The 19387-nt window shown below is 39.2% G+C and overlaps 1 protein-coding gene across 2 annotated transcripts in view; it reads right to left on the bottom strand.

The window, feature by feature from the left end:
- IL11RA (interleukin 11 receptor subunit alpha) overlaps positions 1–19387 on the bottom strand; it is a 157358-nt gene that overhangs the window by 68948 nt on the left and 69023 nt on the right. For both annotated transcript variants that reach the window (XM_063453793.1, XM_063453792.1), the window contains exons 2-5: positions 13349–13439; positions 11703–11763; positions 10525–10691; positions 8698–8812 (exon numbers count right to left, since the gene is read on the bottom strand). In XM_063453793.1, coding sequence (XP_063309863.1) covers positions 8698–8812; positions 10525–10691; positions 11703–11763; positions 13349–13439 — 434 coding nt within the window. The remainder of the gene's footprint in view (positions 1–8697; positions 8813–10524; positions 10692–11702; positions 11764–13348; positions 13440–19387) is intronic.

Raw genomic sequence — 19387 nt, 5'->3', positions numbered from 1 at the left:
ATAAAAATATTAAGGTAATAAAACAATAAAAAAGGGGATTGTATAGAGTTTTAGTAACTCAGTAAAACCTTCCTGAATATTTATAAATGTATACTTCTTGTGTGCACTATATATAACGTTATACTGTACTAGCTGGCCCACTTCATCAGTGTAGGTATCTGTGACAGAGCTCACATACACCTCCCAATTCGCTTCCTAGCCGTTGGGGAGGGAGCCTAAAATACTTTATATCCCAGTCGCCGAAGCTTCACTGGGGTCTCCCCGGAACTCTTCCACCCAACCAGACTGCATGCAGGTATCGTCCCCATCTGCCCATTCCTCTGCAGCTTTCCTTCCCAAGCAGATATCAACAGCTTAACTTATAGTGATTGCTCCTGTCTTTACAAAGACACTTGTGGCTGTCGGACCTAGCTCTCTTTTCAACTTGTCCTCGGGCTAAAATGATCGTGCAGCCAGCCAATAGTTCTCTGTTACTGGGATCCCTAAAAAATCCACACAGATTACACAGTTTCAAAAGGATTAGTCCTTAAACATGTGATGACAAAAATTTAAAACACAAATATATAGAACATTGGATTACGATCAAATATAGTTAGTACATGAACTATATGATACAATATATAATATACAATATTTTAATAATTCAAACGCAATAAAAGAAACAATAAGTGCATTTAACTGCTTATTTTGTTGCCCTCATTTGCATACCATGATTATGCAGATTTACACACTTCTGGTAGGTCAGCACAGGGCGTTGCAGAGTTGGCAAAGTAACAATGTATAGTTTGTACAATGATTGCTGCTGTCACACTTCTCTGTCAGGGGCTCCTGGGACCAGGCCATGTGGGTAAGAGACTGGTCCTTAAGCCTCTCCTAAAGGCCATGGCATGAGAGCCTCTGTCACAATATTGATACCTAAACTAAGACAGTACTAAGGGGCAGGAAATTTCCCAGAGCACCTGCCTTGCAAAGACTACTCATTTAGCTGCATTCGGGAAGTCTATGACTGGACAGCCAAGTCTAGGCAGGTTAGATGGGGAGGGCTTGCAAAGGCTTCAGACAAGAGATCTGCAGCTTTGGCAAGCTGATTTTAGATATACCTTAATGAAAAAAAAATGCTTAATTAAAAGCGTGCATGTTTTCATTGGGGTAGATCTACTAACCAGTGATATTTATTTTTTTATTTGGGCAGTGGAGTGTCCCTTTTACATTCTATAATGAATGAGTCAAGAATCCCTGAGGTTTGCTACAAAAACGTGTACATTTTAAGAGAGAGATATAATCTTCCTTGAGACAATGCTGTGGCCTATCAATTCTGTCTCAGATTTTTGACTATTTTAGGCTTTGTTCCTCTCTATGAGTATAAGGTGTGTAATAGGCCGAGGCTTTCTTTGAATGGCGTTTGGCCTTGTTTGGCAGACAGCCATCTCTTACACAAGCCATGACACATATTGCTAAAGGGGGTCCTACTAATTGAGAAATGATGCTGTTCATCGCAGCCAGACATCGCCTGAATACCAGTCCCCCTCACTGCTGTGTAATTACAGATTCGGCAGGGGAAGAACAATCAGATCAAACACAGGACTTCAATCTCTTGGACAGAATTTGCTAAAATTCTGACTATGATTACCGTGTGAACTGCTTACAAACACGCAATGTATCTCTGCAAGTCCACCAGCTGTGATTTATTATTACTAGAATCCAAAACCAAGAGATGTATTCTAGTATTACTATGGAACCCTTTAATAACCAGTGGGTTTGCAACATGTAGGTCTTGCTTGTGCGTCCTGATGCACCAACAACACGAGACCAGATTAGATAAAACTGCTATGTACATTATAATTATTACAGTCCAACCTTGTTAATGGAATCGTTTTGCTTTTTATATAGCGATTCACACCTCGCTACAACCTGCAACTATAGTGGTCCTTTAATTATGATGACAGGTGTAAAAGCTGATTTTTATAACAATGACAGACAGGTAGGCAAGACGGTTGCCTTCAAGTCAAGGATACAGACAAATGGACCACTAGGACAAAACAATAAAAATTAACAGGGTTATTCCCTAAAGGAAAAATTGCCAGAAATTCAAATTTAAAAATTTAGGTTAGATTATATCCGAATTGGAAAAATTTCGGCTATTTCGGCTCTAAATGTCAATTTCACTTTGAATTCCCAGCTGATTTCCCTATGTTGAATAATCCTGTAATCAGTACAATAAACTATATCTGTTTTAAACTATAATTCATGCTAGACGACTGAAAATGTGGAATCCAAAGAAACCTGGAAAAGTACATCTGCTGGCAGCTTCCGTACAGTTTAGGCTCCCAAGTATCTACAATTTTGGGCATGTTAACTATTTCTTTGGGTGGAAAATGTGGGATTTTCTGAGTGAATATTTTCTCTCTCAGAATGAACATTCTCCAATTCTGTGTCTAAATATTTCAATATTTCTATAAATGTGTGAGATCTGCTGCATTCAGGAGTTTACCCGCAGAGTTTTGGCCGATGTAGTCAAGTTATAATAAATTAACCGATCAGGGAAGTTAGACATTTTTCTTCAAAACACGACAAGTTTGGTGAAAAGGTTACAAGTCAGCCGTGAACTCACCACATCTCACTATTTTGTGCATAAACTCCTTTATATTTTTATGCCAAATTTGACATCAATGTTTGTATATTTTGTATCTCTATTTACGTGTCTACCATAACTCCATGATTAGATTGTATGCCTTAATATCTCTTGTGACATTTATATTATATCTGTATAGCTCCAGTGTGGGTGTGGAATCCTGGTCTCATCTAGCCGTGTGGAATTTGGGGGAATCAGATCATAGTAAAAGTCTATTAATAGATGATCTTGTCTGAATGATAACTGATGTATCATGCAGATATTTCCTGCGGGTACAGCATCTGAACCAGGCTCACTTCATACGTTTGGATGGACTGTGATTGCTAAAATAATGTCCGCAGCACTCCAGATGGTTTTAGGAGGAGATAAGACACCACAGCTGTATTCATGGCGTTGACTCAAAACTCCACGATGTCCATTTAAAGAAATATAGGTTGTTTACCAATAAGAGTTTGTTTGCCTGTTTCAGTCACAGCAGCTAAGGAGGATCTCACGAACAACGAGCAGTTATAGTTTCATGCATTCTAAAATGACATTCAAAAGCTGCTTCAGGATTTTAGGATTTGCATTTAAACGTCTAACGTATGCAAACACAGCATGTTGCTTACCCGTACTCAAATACTTTGTTAAAGCTTGAAGATTGAGGTATTCTGTGCCTTTAACAATCTTCCTCTAATCGCCTCTGATCTCTGGCATACAGACAGCCAACTCTAGGCAGCAATACAAGGGGCCCATTTCCCCCATCGTGGCCAGCAACACATGTTCTTTCCCTATGTGTTTTTGTTACCCAGAATCCTGTGTGCTTTCTGGCATCTCAGTGTTTATTGACCTGAAGTTGGCAGTACCCAGCTTAGCTCCTGAAAAAACCTACTGGCAAGTGCCAACTAACGGAGCACACTCGCAGCCCTTCAAACAGAACCGCCTAGCAAATGCTGATACACTCTGTGCCCTGGCACGCTGACAAAAGTAACTCTTACATAAAGTGTATCATTAGCCAGATAGGGATCTAAACGAGTAAGACCCATGAATACAAAATGGAAGATTAAAAACAGGTTTTAGTAGAATTAAACCCGCTTATCAAATGCAAAATGTATTCACCAAATTATTTTAGTTATTTGAGCAGAATACAGCTAGCGGGTAGATTTTACATACATTTATTTTAAAGTCAGGTTCTTACCTGATTAGGATTCTTTACTAAATGCCAAATGTACTAAATTTGGAGGGGGGGTCCAGGCAGTTTATTTCTTTGAAATTGGCTGAAACAGTTTTTGAAATGTACATGTTTTTTTTTTTTTTTTGGCATTTAAAGGAAAGTTTGATGAAAAAAGTCAGGATCCTTGAAATGGACCCGTACTATCTACAGAGAGCTGAGTATGTAAATAAACTATACCCATCCTACTTTACAACAAACAAATACTTCAGCTATCTTGAACGGACCCACCCTTTCTTTGGTTAAGCACCTGCCATGAAGATGTTAAAGGAACTCTCTTGACCACAAAACCACTTAGTTCATCACATGGAAGTGATTATGGTGCCTGGAGTTCCATTGTGCTGTCCTACAGTTTAGTGTTAAACAGAGTGTAACTCCGCATTAGCCATAAACCAGCAGTGGGTGACAGTGGTAGGCTAAGAGCTTACACTTTAATTGCCTTTGCAGTGGAACTAAAAACCTATTTATATGTGCACAGGGATTTGGGATCGTTTGCAGGTAACCTTTTTCTGTTTTTGTTCATATATTTGGACTGATGAATACTGTAGACATTGCTACATCCCAAAAGTTTACGTGCAGGGCTTATGTCTGTGTGTTTTTAATGCGGAACAGGCAGCAGAGAGGGACTGGGTGGAAGGCAGCTGGGTACTTTTAATCAATTCGAAAGTGGTTTAACAATGAACAGTATGGACAGTGGGACAGCGGCAGGGAACTCCAGGCCCCATAGAGGAGGGAAACGTGGGGCTTGGCAACTAGCAGGGCCTCACCTGTCATCCTCATTAGCTGAATTCTTCGCCACTTGGCAATAGCTAGCCTGCCGGTACGTTATATGGCTCAAACTAAAGGTGGCTTTGTATAGTCATATGTCTCGAGTTCCCAAGTTACTGGGGTACTGTCTCAACCCAACACCTCATCCATTTATACATTACATACACCAGAACCGGTTAGGGATCTGTCAGGCATTTGTGACTTATCCAAGTAATTTTGAGGTATGGTAGAACGAATATATTTTGTATGGTACACTTCTTTTTGCCCTCTTTATTACAGGGCACACCACAACCGACTGGTGTTATTAACTATGATGTTTATTACTAATTATATTTTATCTAACCATTACGGCAATATTGCTCCGACCACAACTTATATAGCAAATTTGATGTGCTTTACCAGTGAATAGTTCTTCTGAGATTAGTCGGTCTCTTTGCAAGCAGACGTTGCTAGTACTCAGTCAGTAAAACCAAAAAAAAAAGACAACTGTTGTAAACCAGTTGGTAACTAGTCGCCATTATATAATTATGGCAACTATTTACCAACAGGATTGAAAATGAGCCCTCTATATTCGAATGAAATATCTGAGACAAAAAGTTGAATATGCTCCTGACCTCCTTATCCATTCCTAAATAACTGAATTTAATTTCTTCATTAAATTAGGCAATTTTACAAATTTTGAGCACAAATTGTTTGTGCTTTCAACACCTCCTCCTCGTGATGTCACGGCAGCCACGAGCGGTTCAATCAAAGGGAATAGAGAGGTGGGAGGGGACACAAAGGTCGCCCCTTGTGGGCTCTGCCTGTGAGGGTAGAATCACATTATGCCTGTTGCCAGCGTGTAGTGCACGACAGATGTAAAATATGCACAGAATTGACAGTGACAGCCTGGAACACAGTTTTAAGTTGCAAATGTCACGCAACTAGCCCCCAGCGCACAAGTTCTAATCACTCGGGATGCACAGTGTTTCAAGCTGAAACACTGCACATTCAGACTGCATCCACCATAATCACTTCGAAAAGCATAAGTGGCAATGATGGTTGGAGTAACCCTTTAAAAGAAAAGTCTAAGTGTTTGGAGACTATGAACCAACTAATCTTAGCTTCCATTTTTTTGCAGCTATGCTATATATTTTAAATAATACTATTCAAATGTTAACATTATGCACAAACATACATAACAATTTATTGCAAATGTGCTCCTTGGGCGCCTGCAACGCTTTAATACCCATTAGGTGATGGGTAATCGTTGTGCTGCAGATGTTTGTGAACTACAGTTCCCATGATGCTTAGCCAGCTTTTAGTCCTGGGCGAATGCTAATCCACTGACCTCAATTAAACCCTTCTAGTAAGACTGAACTCTGCTGCAGTAGCACATATCAATGGATCTTCTCAGCACAGAAGCTGGTTTAGGGAGCCCGAAATATATACATAGCGGGGCCCCTCCCGGCCGCCTTCCTGTTCTCAGTAGCAGCAGTGATAAGCAGGGCTGTGCCAGGATGTCCTGAATGGGGCCTGTGTGTGCGGAGTACAGGAGGAGTTTATATGTACTAAGACGTTCTGGAGTTTCTCTGCAGTGTACAGGCTTATCCTTGGGTCCTGTTACATCGAAGGTGTCGGGGAACCAGTACAGCGCTGCTACAGTCATTAAACATTAATCTCGCACTGCCCTTCACACCTCAAAAACACTGTTACTTATCCAAATCTAATCCCATATTTCCTCAGCACCTGCAGAGTATCTCTCTGTTTAGAAGTCTTTAGAGTTCTGCAGCCTGCAGAGCAGATCTTTTTATGTTACCTTTAAATCCTCCACTTACAGAGTGCACCTGCAGGGTTTATAGCTTATTAATCCTAACAGGCTCTGCGTCTGCCAGAGGGACGAGTGGGGGTTAAATCATCATTCTAATTAGATTTACTGTTCCACAAATAGAGGGGTGAGTCGGCGGTAAATCATTACCCTAGTTTACTGTTCTACAATTAGAGGCGAGAGTGAGGGGTAAATAAGCACCCTAATTAATTTCCTGTTTCGCAATTAGAAAAGTAAGTAAGGGATGAATTATTATCATCCCTAGTGGGTATTATTGTCGTACAACAGCCAGATGCCACATAAAAATGTCTCACTACACAACACAGCTGTATAATGTCACATGAAGATTTCTCACTATATAACACAGCTGCCAGATTCCACGTGAAGATTTCTCACTATACAACACAGCTGCCATGGGATGATTTCTCACTAAATAACACAGCCGCCAGATGCCACGTGAAGATTTCTTACTATATAACACAGCCGTCAGATGCCACGTGAAGATTTCTTACTATATAACACAGCCGCCAGATGCCACGTGACGATTTCTTACTATATAACACAGCCGCCAGATGCCACGTGAAGATTTCTTACTATATAACACAGCCGCCAGATGCCACGTGAAGATTTCTTACTATATAACACAGCCGCCAGATGCCACGTGAAGATTTCTTATTATATAACACAGCCGCCAGATGCCACGTGAAGATTTCTTACTATACAACACAGCCGCCAGATGCCACGTGAAGATTTCTTATTATATAACACAGCCGCCAGATGCCACGTGAAGATTTCTCAATATATAACACAGCCGTCAGATGCCACGTGACGATTTCTTACTATATAACACAGCTGCTATGAGATGATTTATCACTAAATAACACAGCCGCCAGAAGTCACGTGACGATTTCTTACTATATAACACAGCCGCCAGATGCCACGTGAAGATTTCTTACTATATAACACAGCCACCAGATGCCACGTGAAGATTTCTTACTATACAACACAGCCACCAGAAGTCACGTGACGATTTCTTACTATATAACACAGCCGCCAGATGCCACGTGAAGATTTCTTTCTATATAACACAGCCACCAGATGCCACGTGAAGATTTCTTACTATATAACACAGCCGCCAGATGCCACGTGAAGATTTCTTACTATACAACACAGCCGCCAGATGCCACGTGACGATTTCTTACTATATAACACAGCCGTCAGATGCCACGTGAAGATTTCTTACTATATAACACAGCCACCAGATGCCACGTGAAGATTTCTTACTATATAACACAGCCACCAGAAGCCACGTGACGATTTCTTACTATATAACACAGCCGCCAGATGCCACGTGAAGATTTCTCACTAAATAATGCAGCCGTCATGTGAAGATTTATCACTATATAACACAGCCGCCAGGTGCCACGTGATTATTTAATCACTGTATAACACAGCTGCCAAATGCCACGTAAAGATTTCTCACTAAATAGCACAGGTGCCACGTGAAGATTTCTCACGAAATACACAGTTGCCACGTTAAAAGTTCTCTCTATTTATAACAGCAGTGACAAATGCCACATGAAGATATTGCCCTGTATAACTAGCATAGCAGATGAAACTAGTATATATCTTTAGATATTGATTTACAATTAAAGTCGTAATTTCTCACATTTTATAAAGCATGCTTTTCCTCCGCTGAATGCATAATTTACAAAAAAATGACTTATGCTTTAAATGGGATTCTCTGGCTTCATGCTGTCCAAGGGAGACCTTCAGGATCTGAATGACGATGACAGGGTCTCCCTGCGTGACTGCCTATAGAATGTGATCGGTGCTGAGCTTTGCTAGCTGTCCAGCTCCGATCACAAAGTGATCATCAGAGGACCCTAGTGCCAATTTTTTTTGTAATGTAATATAAAAGATACAGAACACTGAACAAAGTTTGTTTTTAGGGGAAAAAAAAAATTCCATCTTAGGATTCTCTTAAAAAAAAAATGACCTAAATGACCTTTGCTTTATTTTGATGTCTTATGAGGATAGCTAACATTTGACCTCATAGATGAGCCATGGCTAACCAACAACTGTGGAGTGCCTAAGGTTGGCATTTAGTTATCTATATATAGATAGGGCAGTTCATGGCCACATGTCACTTCATAGTATGCTACATGAAGGGACACCAAAAGAACAGCAATGTCAATGGAGGGGACACGATATTCTGTATTTTGTATTTAAATAAATGAATTCATCGACTCTATTCATAAAAGGTATGGCGTATCTCACCTGTAAGATGCAAAGTATCTCGTTGGCAGAAATGTTTCCACGCTGGACTTCCAATAGCAGGAAAAGTTATAGTAATCTGAGGCTCTGCAGGAAACAGACAGCAGCCCAGGAGCATCTTAAAAACCAGAGAACGGAAAAATATTCAAATCAGGCGGCAATTAATGTAAGAACATTCCACATTCCACAAGGCATTGATTAACCCCTTCAACAGCAGAGGCAGAGGCTGATTAAATGAACCCTGCGATGGAAGTATTACTATTAAGGAAACATTTAATCCATCTTTATTCTACAAATGTATGAGTTTATTCATTACAGTTTTTTGCCAAGCAAAATGAAAAAAAAAATATTTCCACTACTGGAAACGCTACCAGGGTTATTCACCAAAGTGATAATTGCCTGGGATTTCAAATTTAAGGGCAGGATAAAAACAGAACTGACTTTAAAATGTTTAAATTTGGCCTACAATTCTGTCCTAAATCCTAAAACTTGCTTTAAATTCCTGGCAATTCTCACTTTAGTTAATAACCCTGTTAATTTCTATTTAGTGTTTGTTTTTTCTCCACTATCTATGGTGTGCTTTGACATTTACAATAGATTGACACAGATCTACGCACACACATATGATTAAGTAAGTACTAATTGAATTACAGTCTAGAGCAATGTAGAGCACACAGTTGCTGGGCTACTAACCCTTATCGTTCCGAGCCAGTGTCATGACCATATGCGTACTATCTCTTCTAGAAATTTCAAGATCATTCATTCGATAAACTGGCATTCAAGGCACATCTGTCCTTCGACTAATGGGTCTGATAACAGACTGTACAGGGACGTGCAGTAAAGTTCTCAGTATTATCAGAAGGAATGCTGTGTGCAAGGTTACTGGGTCCCTTCCAAAGGCTTATTCTAAATATTTACACTAACAGAAAAGTGTCTCTATTATAAGTATGAGAATCCGTCTCGACAGAGAGAGGAACCCAGACATAAATCGTAGGGTCTTTTTGAAAATAAGAGGGCTGCATCCTGAAGCAGCAGAGATTAGGACCTAGTTAACTGAGAGCTACAGAGTCACCAAAAGCTCAAAACGCCCTCATAATTAGAAATGGAAATTATTGACTGATACTGGAACATACCAGGATTCCTGTACTGCTCGGGGTCTGCTAATTTCAGATTTTCAGAGTTCAATGTTAGGTCTATGGATCAGTGCCAAGTTCAAAGAGAATCTGAATTCTGCCATAAGATTTAGTCGTAAATCTACAGACGACAACTAAAAAAGTAGGGATATTAGTAGGAATCGGAGATTTAAATATACCTTTGTGGTAAGTCATTGTTCATAAACTAGCCTTTTCTACCAAACCAACACACAAAGTAATACTTGAAAGCTAACTACAGCTTATCCCCTTCCCGGGTTACTGCTCTCACATAATAAACAATCCACAAGGAAAAATACACATTAGATATAAAACATAACATAAGAAACAGTAAAAGTTATAATGTCAGATCGTGGCATTGAGATAAGAAATTAGAGAACGATTAGCTGTGTCTATTGAGTAAGGAGGTGTGAATGGACTGGGCTTTTGAGAGAGAGAGAAATGTACAGAAATGACTAGATAAGGGAAGAATGGGGAATGATAAGAAGGAAGGGGACAAATAAGAGAGGGGAGCAGGAAGGAGAAGGATGGAAAACGTGAATGACAGATGATTGGAGAGGAGGAGAAGCGGAAGAGAAAGGGAAGAAGGTGAAAAGTGGAGAGGAAAAATAGGTGGAAAAGAAGGAAGAACGCAGGTACTGTCAGGTGCTATTATCCCCTGCGCTAAGTGCATACTCACACCCCACTCTCAGAAGCACAGAAGACAGGAGACCGCCAGACTGGTTATGACAACTGTAGTTCCCCATGGCTGAGATCTCAATGTTTGGAATCTCTAGGTGCCCATGATCAGTGAAGAAGCCCCAGGGTATATCCGGAGCTCCGTTGAACCTCCATTCTGCCACAGAACTAATGGAAACAAGAAACAACATTTATTATCGGGGGTCAGAGGGAGACACAAGAGGGTGCAAGGTGTCAAAGAATAACTAGTGGGCAGACCCCTGAGGGTGCTGGACTATCCAGGGAGTTCAGTTATTCATTTTTCTTTTGTCAGTAACTTCTAGAAGATCAATACCATCTAAGACTCCCACAAGAATTCTATATGGGGTTGAAAAAGACCTATGTTGGTCGAAACGTTGCGTTGCATTTTGTTACATTAAAGCTGCATACGGCTTAAAATTTGGAGTGCCTGTGATCATTGATATCACAGCACAGGCCATGTCATTGCATGTAACTGGTATCAGAGCATAGGTCTCCTCATTGTATCTTCAGTTTCTGATATCTGCATCTTCTTCTACTCCGTTTATATGTCCCCTTGTTTTTCAATATAATTTGTGTGCTGACCAGATACTCATCTGTCTTCCTCTCCTCACCTGTTGCCTTTTCACTATCACATGTCAGACACTGTCTATCCAAAATCTCTTCCTGGAACGCATCCCAAATTTTAAAGCTTGACACATAAAAACGATGCTGTTAGTGATCCCCTCTTCACCTTCCATTCCAACAACTCTAAAAGCTTACTCATAATAAAGCCACAATCCCACCAACTGTCCTAATCTGCTGTCTTGGAGGTAAGTCTGATTCTGCTCCCTCTCTTGTTCATCGGAGACATGTAACCACTCAATCACTAAACCATGCTTTCACTTAAAGAACATGTCCTTGATCCAACACCAGAAACATCCAAATAGCTAATCCACTCTCTGTCCTGTAGGGATTACTGGCTTCATTTAGAAGGAAACACACGAGCATTGAGGTTAAGTTATAATCAGATGGAAAACTGCCACCTAAGATAATAAAATGCAACAAACAGATCCGGTACCCTTTTATCTCTGGCTGACGTTGCACTTGTGTTCCGATTTACAGAATGAGAAGGTATATGGTGTTACCCCTAAAATCTACAAGGTCCAATCAGAATATCACCTTTCATTTGTATTGCTGCACATTAAAGTGACACTGCCTCCAATTCTTCCATACTCGACTCCTAGAAAATAATAGAAATATATCATTTAAAAAAGAAAATATGTAATTTCTAGACAAAAATACCAACTGTAACAGGTGTAGTACCATAAATAAAAAAGTTTAGCTTTTTCTTTATAGATTTAATCCCAACAAAGATGTCAATGTAGCGGACATTTACCTCTCAAAATCATTTGGAAATATATCTCCCCACGTGCTCCGTAAGCCACAGTTTTGCAAAGCATCATAGGAAATATATATGTTAAACTTGTAATTTAATATAATTTCACTTATATTTTCTTTCTTTATCACATTATATCTTTATTTATTATTGATGGAACTATTTTACTTATGGCATCTTCCTTCTAAATCCAAACTATAAGCTAATCAAAACGTTAACAGATAAATTGTTGGTCTAGAGGTGATCAAATACATGTAGCCTTGCCCACTAATTATCCAGTTCTGTGAGCTCTAACGTAAAGGGTCTTTCACTCTTCTATAATCATCGGCCTGTGGACATGTCTTCTATGTTGACCCTGTGATGTTTTCATCACTGAGATTAGATTTAGAGATAGTTATGTTTGCAAGGAGGGCTCTCGCAGAAAAATGGAGAACTAGAGACCTTCCAACCATTACTGTAATATAACATAACACAGCTGATAATGTGTTTATGTGCACTAAATTGATATGGACCTTCTGGTTTCAGTATCTGGGTCAACGGGCTCATGATGTAGACTTGTACAGTTATGTTTTAATTGTATACAGTCTTTCAAGAATTTTAAAAGAAATGTCAACTGACTTCTAGTGTTTACATCCACCTTCTTTTTCTTATCATTCACAATGTTTAACTACTTTTGGATGGAACTGGGGAGTCCAGAGCCAATAATGAAGTTATATAGCATTACTGCTAAATCGAAGTTATAATTAAAGGGTTTTCTAAGCAGCATAACCTCTAGAGCTTATTATAGAGGTAATGGTGCAAGACGTCTGAGGATGAAGTCCCCTGTTGTCTGTCAAAACATTTTAAGTGATTAGATGAAAATCATGACTCTCCTGTCACCATTGCTTGCTGTCAAAATTATGCTTTGCATTCCATGCAGACTTATTTTTTTGTCATAAACCTTGAAAATGGTTGAACAGAAAACGAGGAGAAGGCACCTAAAAACTCCTTGCAACTCAACCAATACAATGATACAATTCCAAGAGAAATCGGTGCTTTTGTAAATTAATTTAGAAACACCCACTGACCATCAAGCTGACAGCTAGGAGAACATTTTTATTCACTCAAGTATATAGTCAATCAGAAATGAGGGCTTCCTCAGGGATGCGTTAGTCTAACTCTAATCCTTCCTTTGACAATAATTCTATAGGGCATTTGTCTTGATTATCGCACCTGTAATTTTTGTGCCAATTTCTGCACATTCATACTAAATTTGGTGCCACTGACAGTCTCCCGGAGACAGAAGGGAGAAGCAGCAAGAGAAGATTAACTTCTGGGAAAGGGGTAAGTAAACTTTATTATTTTGGGGGGACGTTATAAGAGATTGCCTGACATCACCTTACACGTTCTAACTTGAACATGACCTTGATAAGGATGTGACCTTACTTACCTTCCTCTCCCCATTTAGATGAACTGGATGACACAGAGATTACTGCCAGAATCACAATCAACCGGCTAAGACATGATGCCAAGATGCACATCTGGAAAACAGAGGAAGAATTATAAAAACGCAAGAATTCATTAGATGGGATGGTCAGAACATTCTACACCCACTTCTAATCCTGAATTTTTTTGTTTATTTTTAAAATTATATAACAATATAAATCTTTAAAGGGGGAGATGGAGATCACCCTACAAGTTCATCCGACCAAGTGGTAAATAATAAAATTGAGAATTTTTAGACAAGTAAAGCTTGTTTGTGGCCCTCTTAACCTCTTGATGATGTAAACTTTATTTTTGTTTGAAAATTAACTTCTGTTTTATTTCCCTTTTTAATACTATAAAGAGCTGCAGAAAATGTTAGCGCTACAGAAATAGTAATGATACAACGCCCTGACAGAACAGGAAATGGAAACATTAGGCAGGATAAGTAGAACTTCATACAGTCTCCCCAAACCATCAGCAAAGAAAAATACCAGCAATCATTAAGCAGAAGTGGTGGAGTCCTCTATGTTCTCCCCTTGACCCACCAGGAAATATCAGGAATCATTAGCCAGGGGTAGCAGAACCTTCCACAAGCCCCAGTGACCCAGCAGTAAACAAAACACATGGAATCAATACACAAGATGGTAGAAGTTTCTATAATCTCTCTCAACAGCAAATAAAACAAACTGAATAATTGGACAGGTGTGGCAATACCTTCTGCAACTCCATCAACCAACAGTAAGGAAAAACACAAGGAGTGGTGAAATCTTCTACAATCTCCACCAACCAAGCAGGAAATAAAACACAAGGACTAATAAAATCGAAGCAGTAGAACATCCAGCAATCTTTCCTTGGTTCGGCAGCAAATAAAACCACAAGGATTTATAGGACAGAAGCTGAAGAATTTCCAACAACCCTCCCCAACCCCGCAGGAAGAAATAAAGTCCCATGTTCTTTAGATTTTCAATTGATGCAAATTGTACCTGGCAAGATGGTCAATAAAGCTTCATGTGCCAAATACTCTTATACCTACTTCTGTACGCGAATAAATGTACCTGAATGGAATTTTTGTGAACGTTTTAGAAAAAAAAGTTTTTATATTTATTTATTTGTACCAAAATGCCTGAGATATGTTGGCAGGAAAATCTAGAACTACAAATGTTCTACAGTTTTACTTGTTTGCAACAATTTTTTTTAACATCCATGGCCAACAAAAGCCAGTAAAACATTGAGTCCTCTTTAAAGCATTGCAGCAAATATTCTGTTTAATATAAAATATTTTTTTTTTAAATCAGTGTTATTCTTATTACGTAAAGCACATTAAATAGTTTGCAGTTTTTAAAAGAAAGCCCAACAAAAATACATACTTCATAATAAAAGTAAGTTTGAGAATAACTTTTACAGTGATGCTCAGCAAGTGCATGAATAAGAATTAATGAGGACAAAAGCATCCAACCAAAAGAGCTTACAATCACAAGAACGGCAAAAGTGGTTCTTGCGTGACACTCTTTCACAGGTAACAAGAGTATGTCCATTCCAATTAATAAATTATTGGTTACCTTGTGCATTTCTCATGCTTGGAGCATTTAGTAAGAGACAATGAAGCGTTGAATTATTAAATAGTGCAATGGGATATTCTCATCTGATTTATGGACTTTAGAATATCTTATCCACTCAGTCTACGAAGAGTAAAACATTTCTCAGTGAAGAACTCGATAGATGTCTATATGACTGGAGTCCTCATAAGGACATAGGGAGGCTGGCTAACGTGAGAATGCGAGTGAAAGTGACTTTTATGTGGGAAATAGCTTGTTACAGTTTATAGGAGAACAAACGCATGAAAGCAAAAGAGGAGGATAATCTAAAACGTATTTAATAGCTAGGCTTGCAAAGAAGACTAGAAAGGTCCAAAGCCCCTCGAACGTGTTTCCTTTGTGGTGTAATTGAGCTTCTTCATGGCCAAAGAGCAAGCGGGCTAATTTAAGACGTGTCACTTCCCTAAGGATCAGCTCGCAAGGATTTGGAAAACTACCAAACCTTGCTAAGGAATACTTACAGCAGATTGTAAATTCAATTAACTACTAATGATTTATATGTATGTTTAGGTTTCATAGGAGCCAATGACAAGCCAGGCATCGGACCTGAAGGGGTTAGGGTTAGTTTGTTGCAGCATAGACTACAGAAGTATAGTGTGAAAATTATTCCACTAGAACATTTCTGCTTGCCAAACACATGACCCCCATCTGTCCTCGTCTCTGCCACAAAACTATGGCCAGTTGAAAGAAGGGTTTCTTTGGAACGTTTTCATAGTTGGATGGTTGGGAGGGGACTGTGAAATACAATGCATCATTATACAGAGGTCTTTAGAAGCAGTAAGTTAACCCTAACACAACCACAAATGTCAATGGTCAGTAGAAAAAAATTCAAGAGAAAATAGAGTAAACCGCGCCCAAGGTGTATGTACAGAATATTATACGTACATAGGTCTTTAAAGGATAATACACAATTAACCTCAAAAACGAAACAACAGAGACAAAATAATAGCGCAATACAGTATAATTGAATGTGTAAGTGGTAGATAATTTTTGATTTTTTTTTAAAATTCTTCATTTTTGTTCGTGCAGATAATAAACATGTAGTTTGCACTGCCACAACAGCTGGTGCGAACCGATTTGCAATCACGTGTGTTTACATGGCATCAAAAACATTGCACATTTTGGTATATAAAGACATAAACAAGATTATAACATATGCGTGGTAGATAATCTTGTGTCACTTCCACTCACATTTTTTAGACTAATTTAGAGCTCTGCTGTGTTGCGCATGGACAGAACAATCCCCGTCTAAGGATATATGTTGATGTAGTTATCCCAGGTACTTCAAATAACGTGCAGTATGCAGGACATATATTGAAGTAAAAACAGGAATCTCCAATGGTGAAGTAAGTAAAAATTGAAGGTCAGATGGATAAGTAAAATATTGTACTCACATTTGCCAGAGCAGAACCTGCTCTAGTATAAACAGCATTGGTGGTATAATCCCCCCTTTTACTTTCCCTCATTGCCCTGTCGTGGTTTCCCTACTGGTTGTCCGAGAGTGTGTTTCTGAGCGTTTATTTTCTGGTTGACTTTGGCTTCGTTTGACTTCCTGTATTCTGGTATCCCTGACTTTTGGCTTTCCCTGATCGTTGTGTCTCTTACTGTGTCCCCGACCATGGCTAGTATTCTGACTATTCTTGGGTACATTAAGTCTGGCCATTCTAAGGCCCGGTAAGACGTTACCTTTTAGTCCTAGGTGTGACACTATTCTATGTGCAGGATCAGCTAGTAATCCTGACAACCATTGGAGTTTCCTCTTTTTACTTCCATATATGTCCTGCAAACTGCACCTTATTTGAAGTACCTGGGGTAACTACATCAACATATATCCTTAGACAGGGATTGTTCCATCCATGCGCAACACAGCAGAGCTCTAAGTTAGCTCTAAAAAATGTGAATGGAAGTGACACAAGAGTATCTACCACTTACACATTTAATGATACTGTATTGCACTATTATTTTGTCTCTGTTGTTTTGTTTTTAGGGTTCATTGAGTATTATCCTTTGAAGACCTATGTACGTATAATATTCTGTACATACAACTCGTGCACAGTTTTACTTTTCTTGTATTTAATTCACTTTAAAGGTCTGGTAATCCTTGTATTGTTTACTGCTGCCTGCTTTATATCTTTTGTATAATACTATAGCGAACACCTATTATCTCTTTGTACTAGTAGAAGAAAATTAAAAGAGCATCCAAGTTGACCTTCCCTTCTTTCAGATTCTATGCAGATTACACTTGTAGGTCACTAGAGTGAAATCACTCACCATAATTTTTTAAAAATACTTATTTAGTGATAATTGATACAAAGAAAATACATGAATAGAATGAAAAGCAACCTAAAGAGGTTCTATTCATGAAATAGTTAGCAGACCAAAGACTTGAAGAGGTTTCCTTATCTACGTTATCAACTCTATTAAACTGACCTTAAAGGGACACTGAAGGCACCCAGACCACATCAGTTAATTGAAGTAGGGTGGGTGCAGTGACCCTTTTGCACTTAGTGCTGCAATGTAAAACATTGCAGTGCCAGATAACTGCAATATTTACATTTCACCTCTAAGTCTGCCCTCTGTGGCTGTCTACCAGACAGCCACTAGAGGGCTTCCGGAATCCAAACGGACTTTTGGTCCGTTATCTGACGCTGGACATCCTCACGCTCTGCATGAGGACCTCCAGCGTCAGATTTTTCCCATGGAAAGCATTGAACAGATTAATGCTTTCCTATGAGGAGGACTAATGTGTGAGCGGCCATTGCCGTGCATGCGCATCAGGTCTCCCCCGCTGGCTGACTTCGGGGGGAGAAGCGTGGGCGGAGCGTGACCCATCGGTGCTGGATTTAGGTAAGTGGCTGAAGGAGTTTTAACCCCTTCAGCGCCATGGGAGAGGGGGCGCGGGGGCGTATTAACTCTATAGTGCCAGGAAAACAGCACTAATTTTTTCGAAAGCACGTGAGATTTTAAAGCAGGAAATAGACTGAAGGTCTATACTCTAAAAAAAACAGAGTTCCTATTAGATAGTGGGCATTCCTTTTGCAGTACTGCCGGAAACCATTTTTAGCGGCACACAAAAATAATCTTTACATTTTTTTAAATTCAATAATCATTTGTGTTAGCACAACCAGCACAATCTCAGGTCTGAGTGTCCACGGATTTTATCAGTGACTGAGAGATGAACTTGGGGCGAATTACAAGAAAAGCAACTCTATGTTCACAAACAATTATGCCTCATATGCGTTTTGCTTTGAACCCAACCACTAATTGTTTCGTTTTGACACTGTATTTTTTTAAATTGTGGTTTAAAATCGCACAAATTTTGCATTACATATATTCACAATGCTCTTAACAACAGATTAATTACATACAATTTTGTTCATTTAGCACTAGCCTATCTAATTTGTCTCTAGCATTGGAATTAGTGTAGGACCCACCGATATTGGGGTACTGTGGTGTAGTGGTGGGCTTAACGCATTATGCCCTTATGGTGGCCCTAAATCCCCATATTTGTTAGCTGAGATAGGTGATTTTAAGGAGTGCTGCAACATTTGAAACTGTATTTTGTATAAATTTTGGTCTCTACAGTAGCACTATTGCTAAGAAATGCGTGTTGTGGGTGTGCCTCTAATTCCATTTTTTTTCCACTGGGTACTATAGAATTTTGAAAAAACATCGAAATGAGAATACCTCAAGTATTTATTGATAAATTGGGAAAACCAAAACTGTGCAATGAATTAGAAGCTTTTAGAATATCGTCTTCACATGACTTAATAGTAGCACCCATAAATCAAAGATACCCAGATGGCACTAAAACTACAATGATTATTATAGACTAGCTGAACATTTTATGAGTTGTATTAGATTGCCCCGATGTTGCTAACTTTGGTAAATAACAAAAAAAAGGAATAAAATATTGTTACAACCACACCATAATACACAGCAATGCCGGCTCTCCTGTGGTAAATATGCTAAGAAAACAATCCTATTTTGCTGGAAATAGACACAAAATCAGTTTTTAATAAATTAGGCCCAGTCTGTTCAGGCAGTGTTTGGGTTAAGGGAAATGCCCCACGTCCTTCGAGACCAAAAGCAAACACGGTGTGGGGATTAGGCCAGGAGCAGCCAGCCAATACTCAAATACACTCCAAGGAAAAAGCATTAGCTAGTAATTAGGTAATAATCCCTGCAAAACAGGGCATTTATTATGCCATAATACCCTGCCCACAGCTCCTCACAGCAGCCTCAAGGCTCTGTAATTATTTTAGTTTTTCTCAACATGAAAGGTGACGCGAAGCTTTTAGAAAGGGCTCAGCCAATCCCAGCAGCTATGCAGCAAAGGATCCTAAAATATTACTGATGTACTTCATCCCTGGCTTTTACTAAAAACCCCATGGCTCCTAAAATCTACA

This window comes from Pelobates fuscus, chromosome 5 (assembly GCF_036172605.1).
Source record: "Pelobates fuscus isolate aPelFus1 chromosome 5, aPelFus1.pri, whole genome shotgun sequence".
NCBI classification, from domain to species: Eukaryota; Metazoa; Chordata; class Amphibia; order Anura; family Pelobatidae; genus Pelobates; species Pelobates fuscus.
The sequence above is the reverse complement of the archived record's forward strand: the minus strand, read 5'-3'. Positions and strand labels throughout refer to the sequence as shown.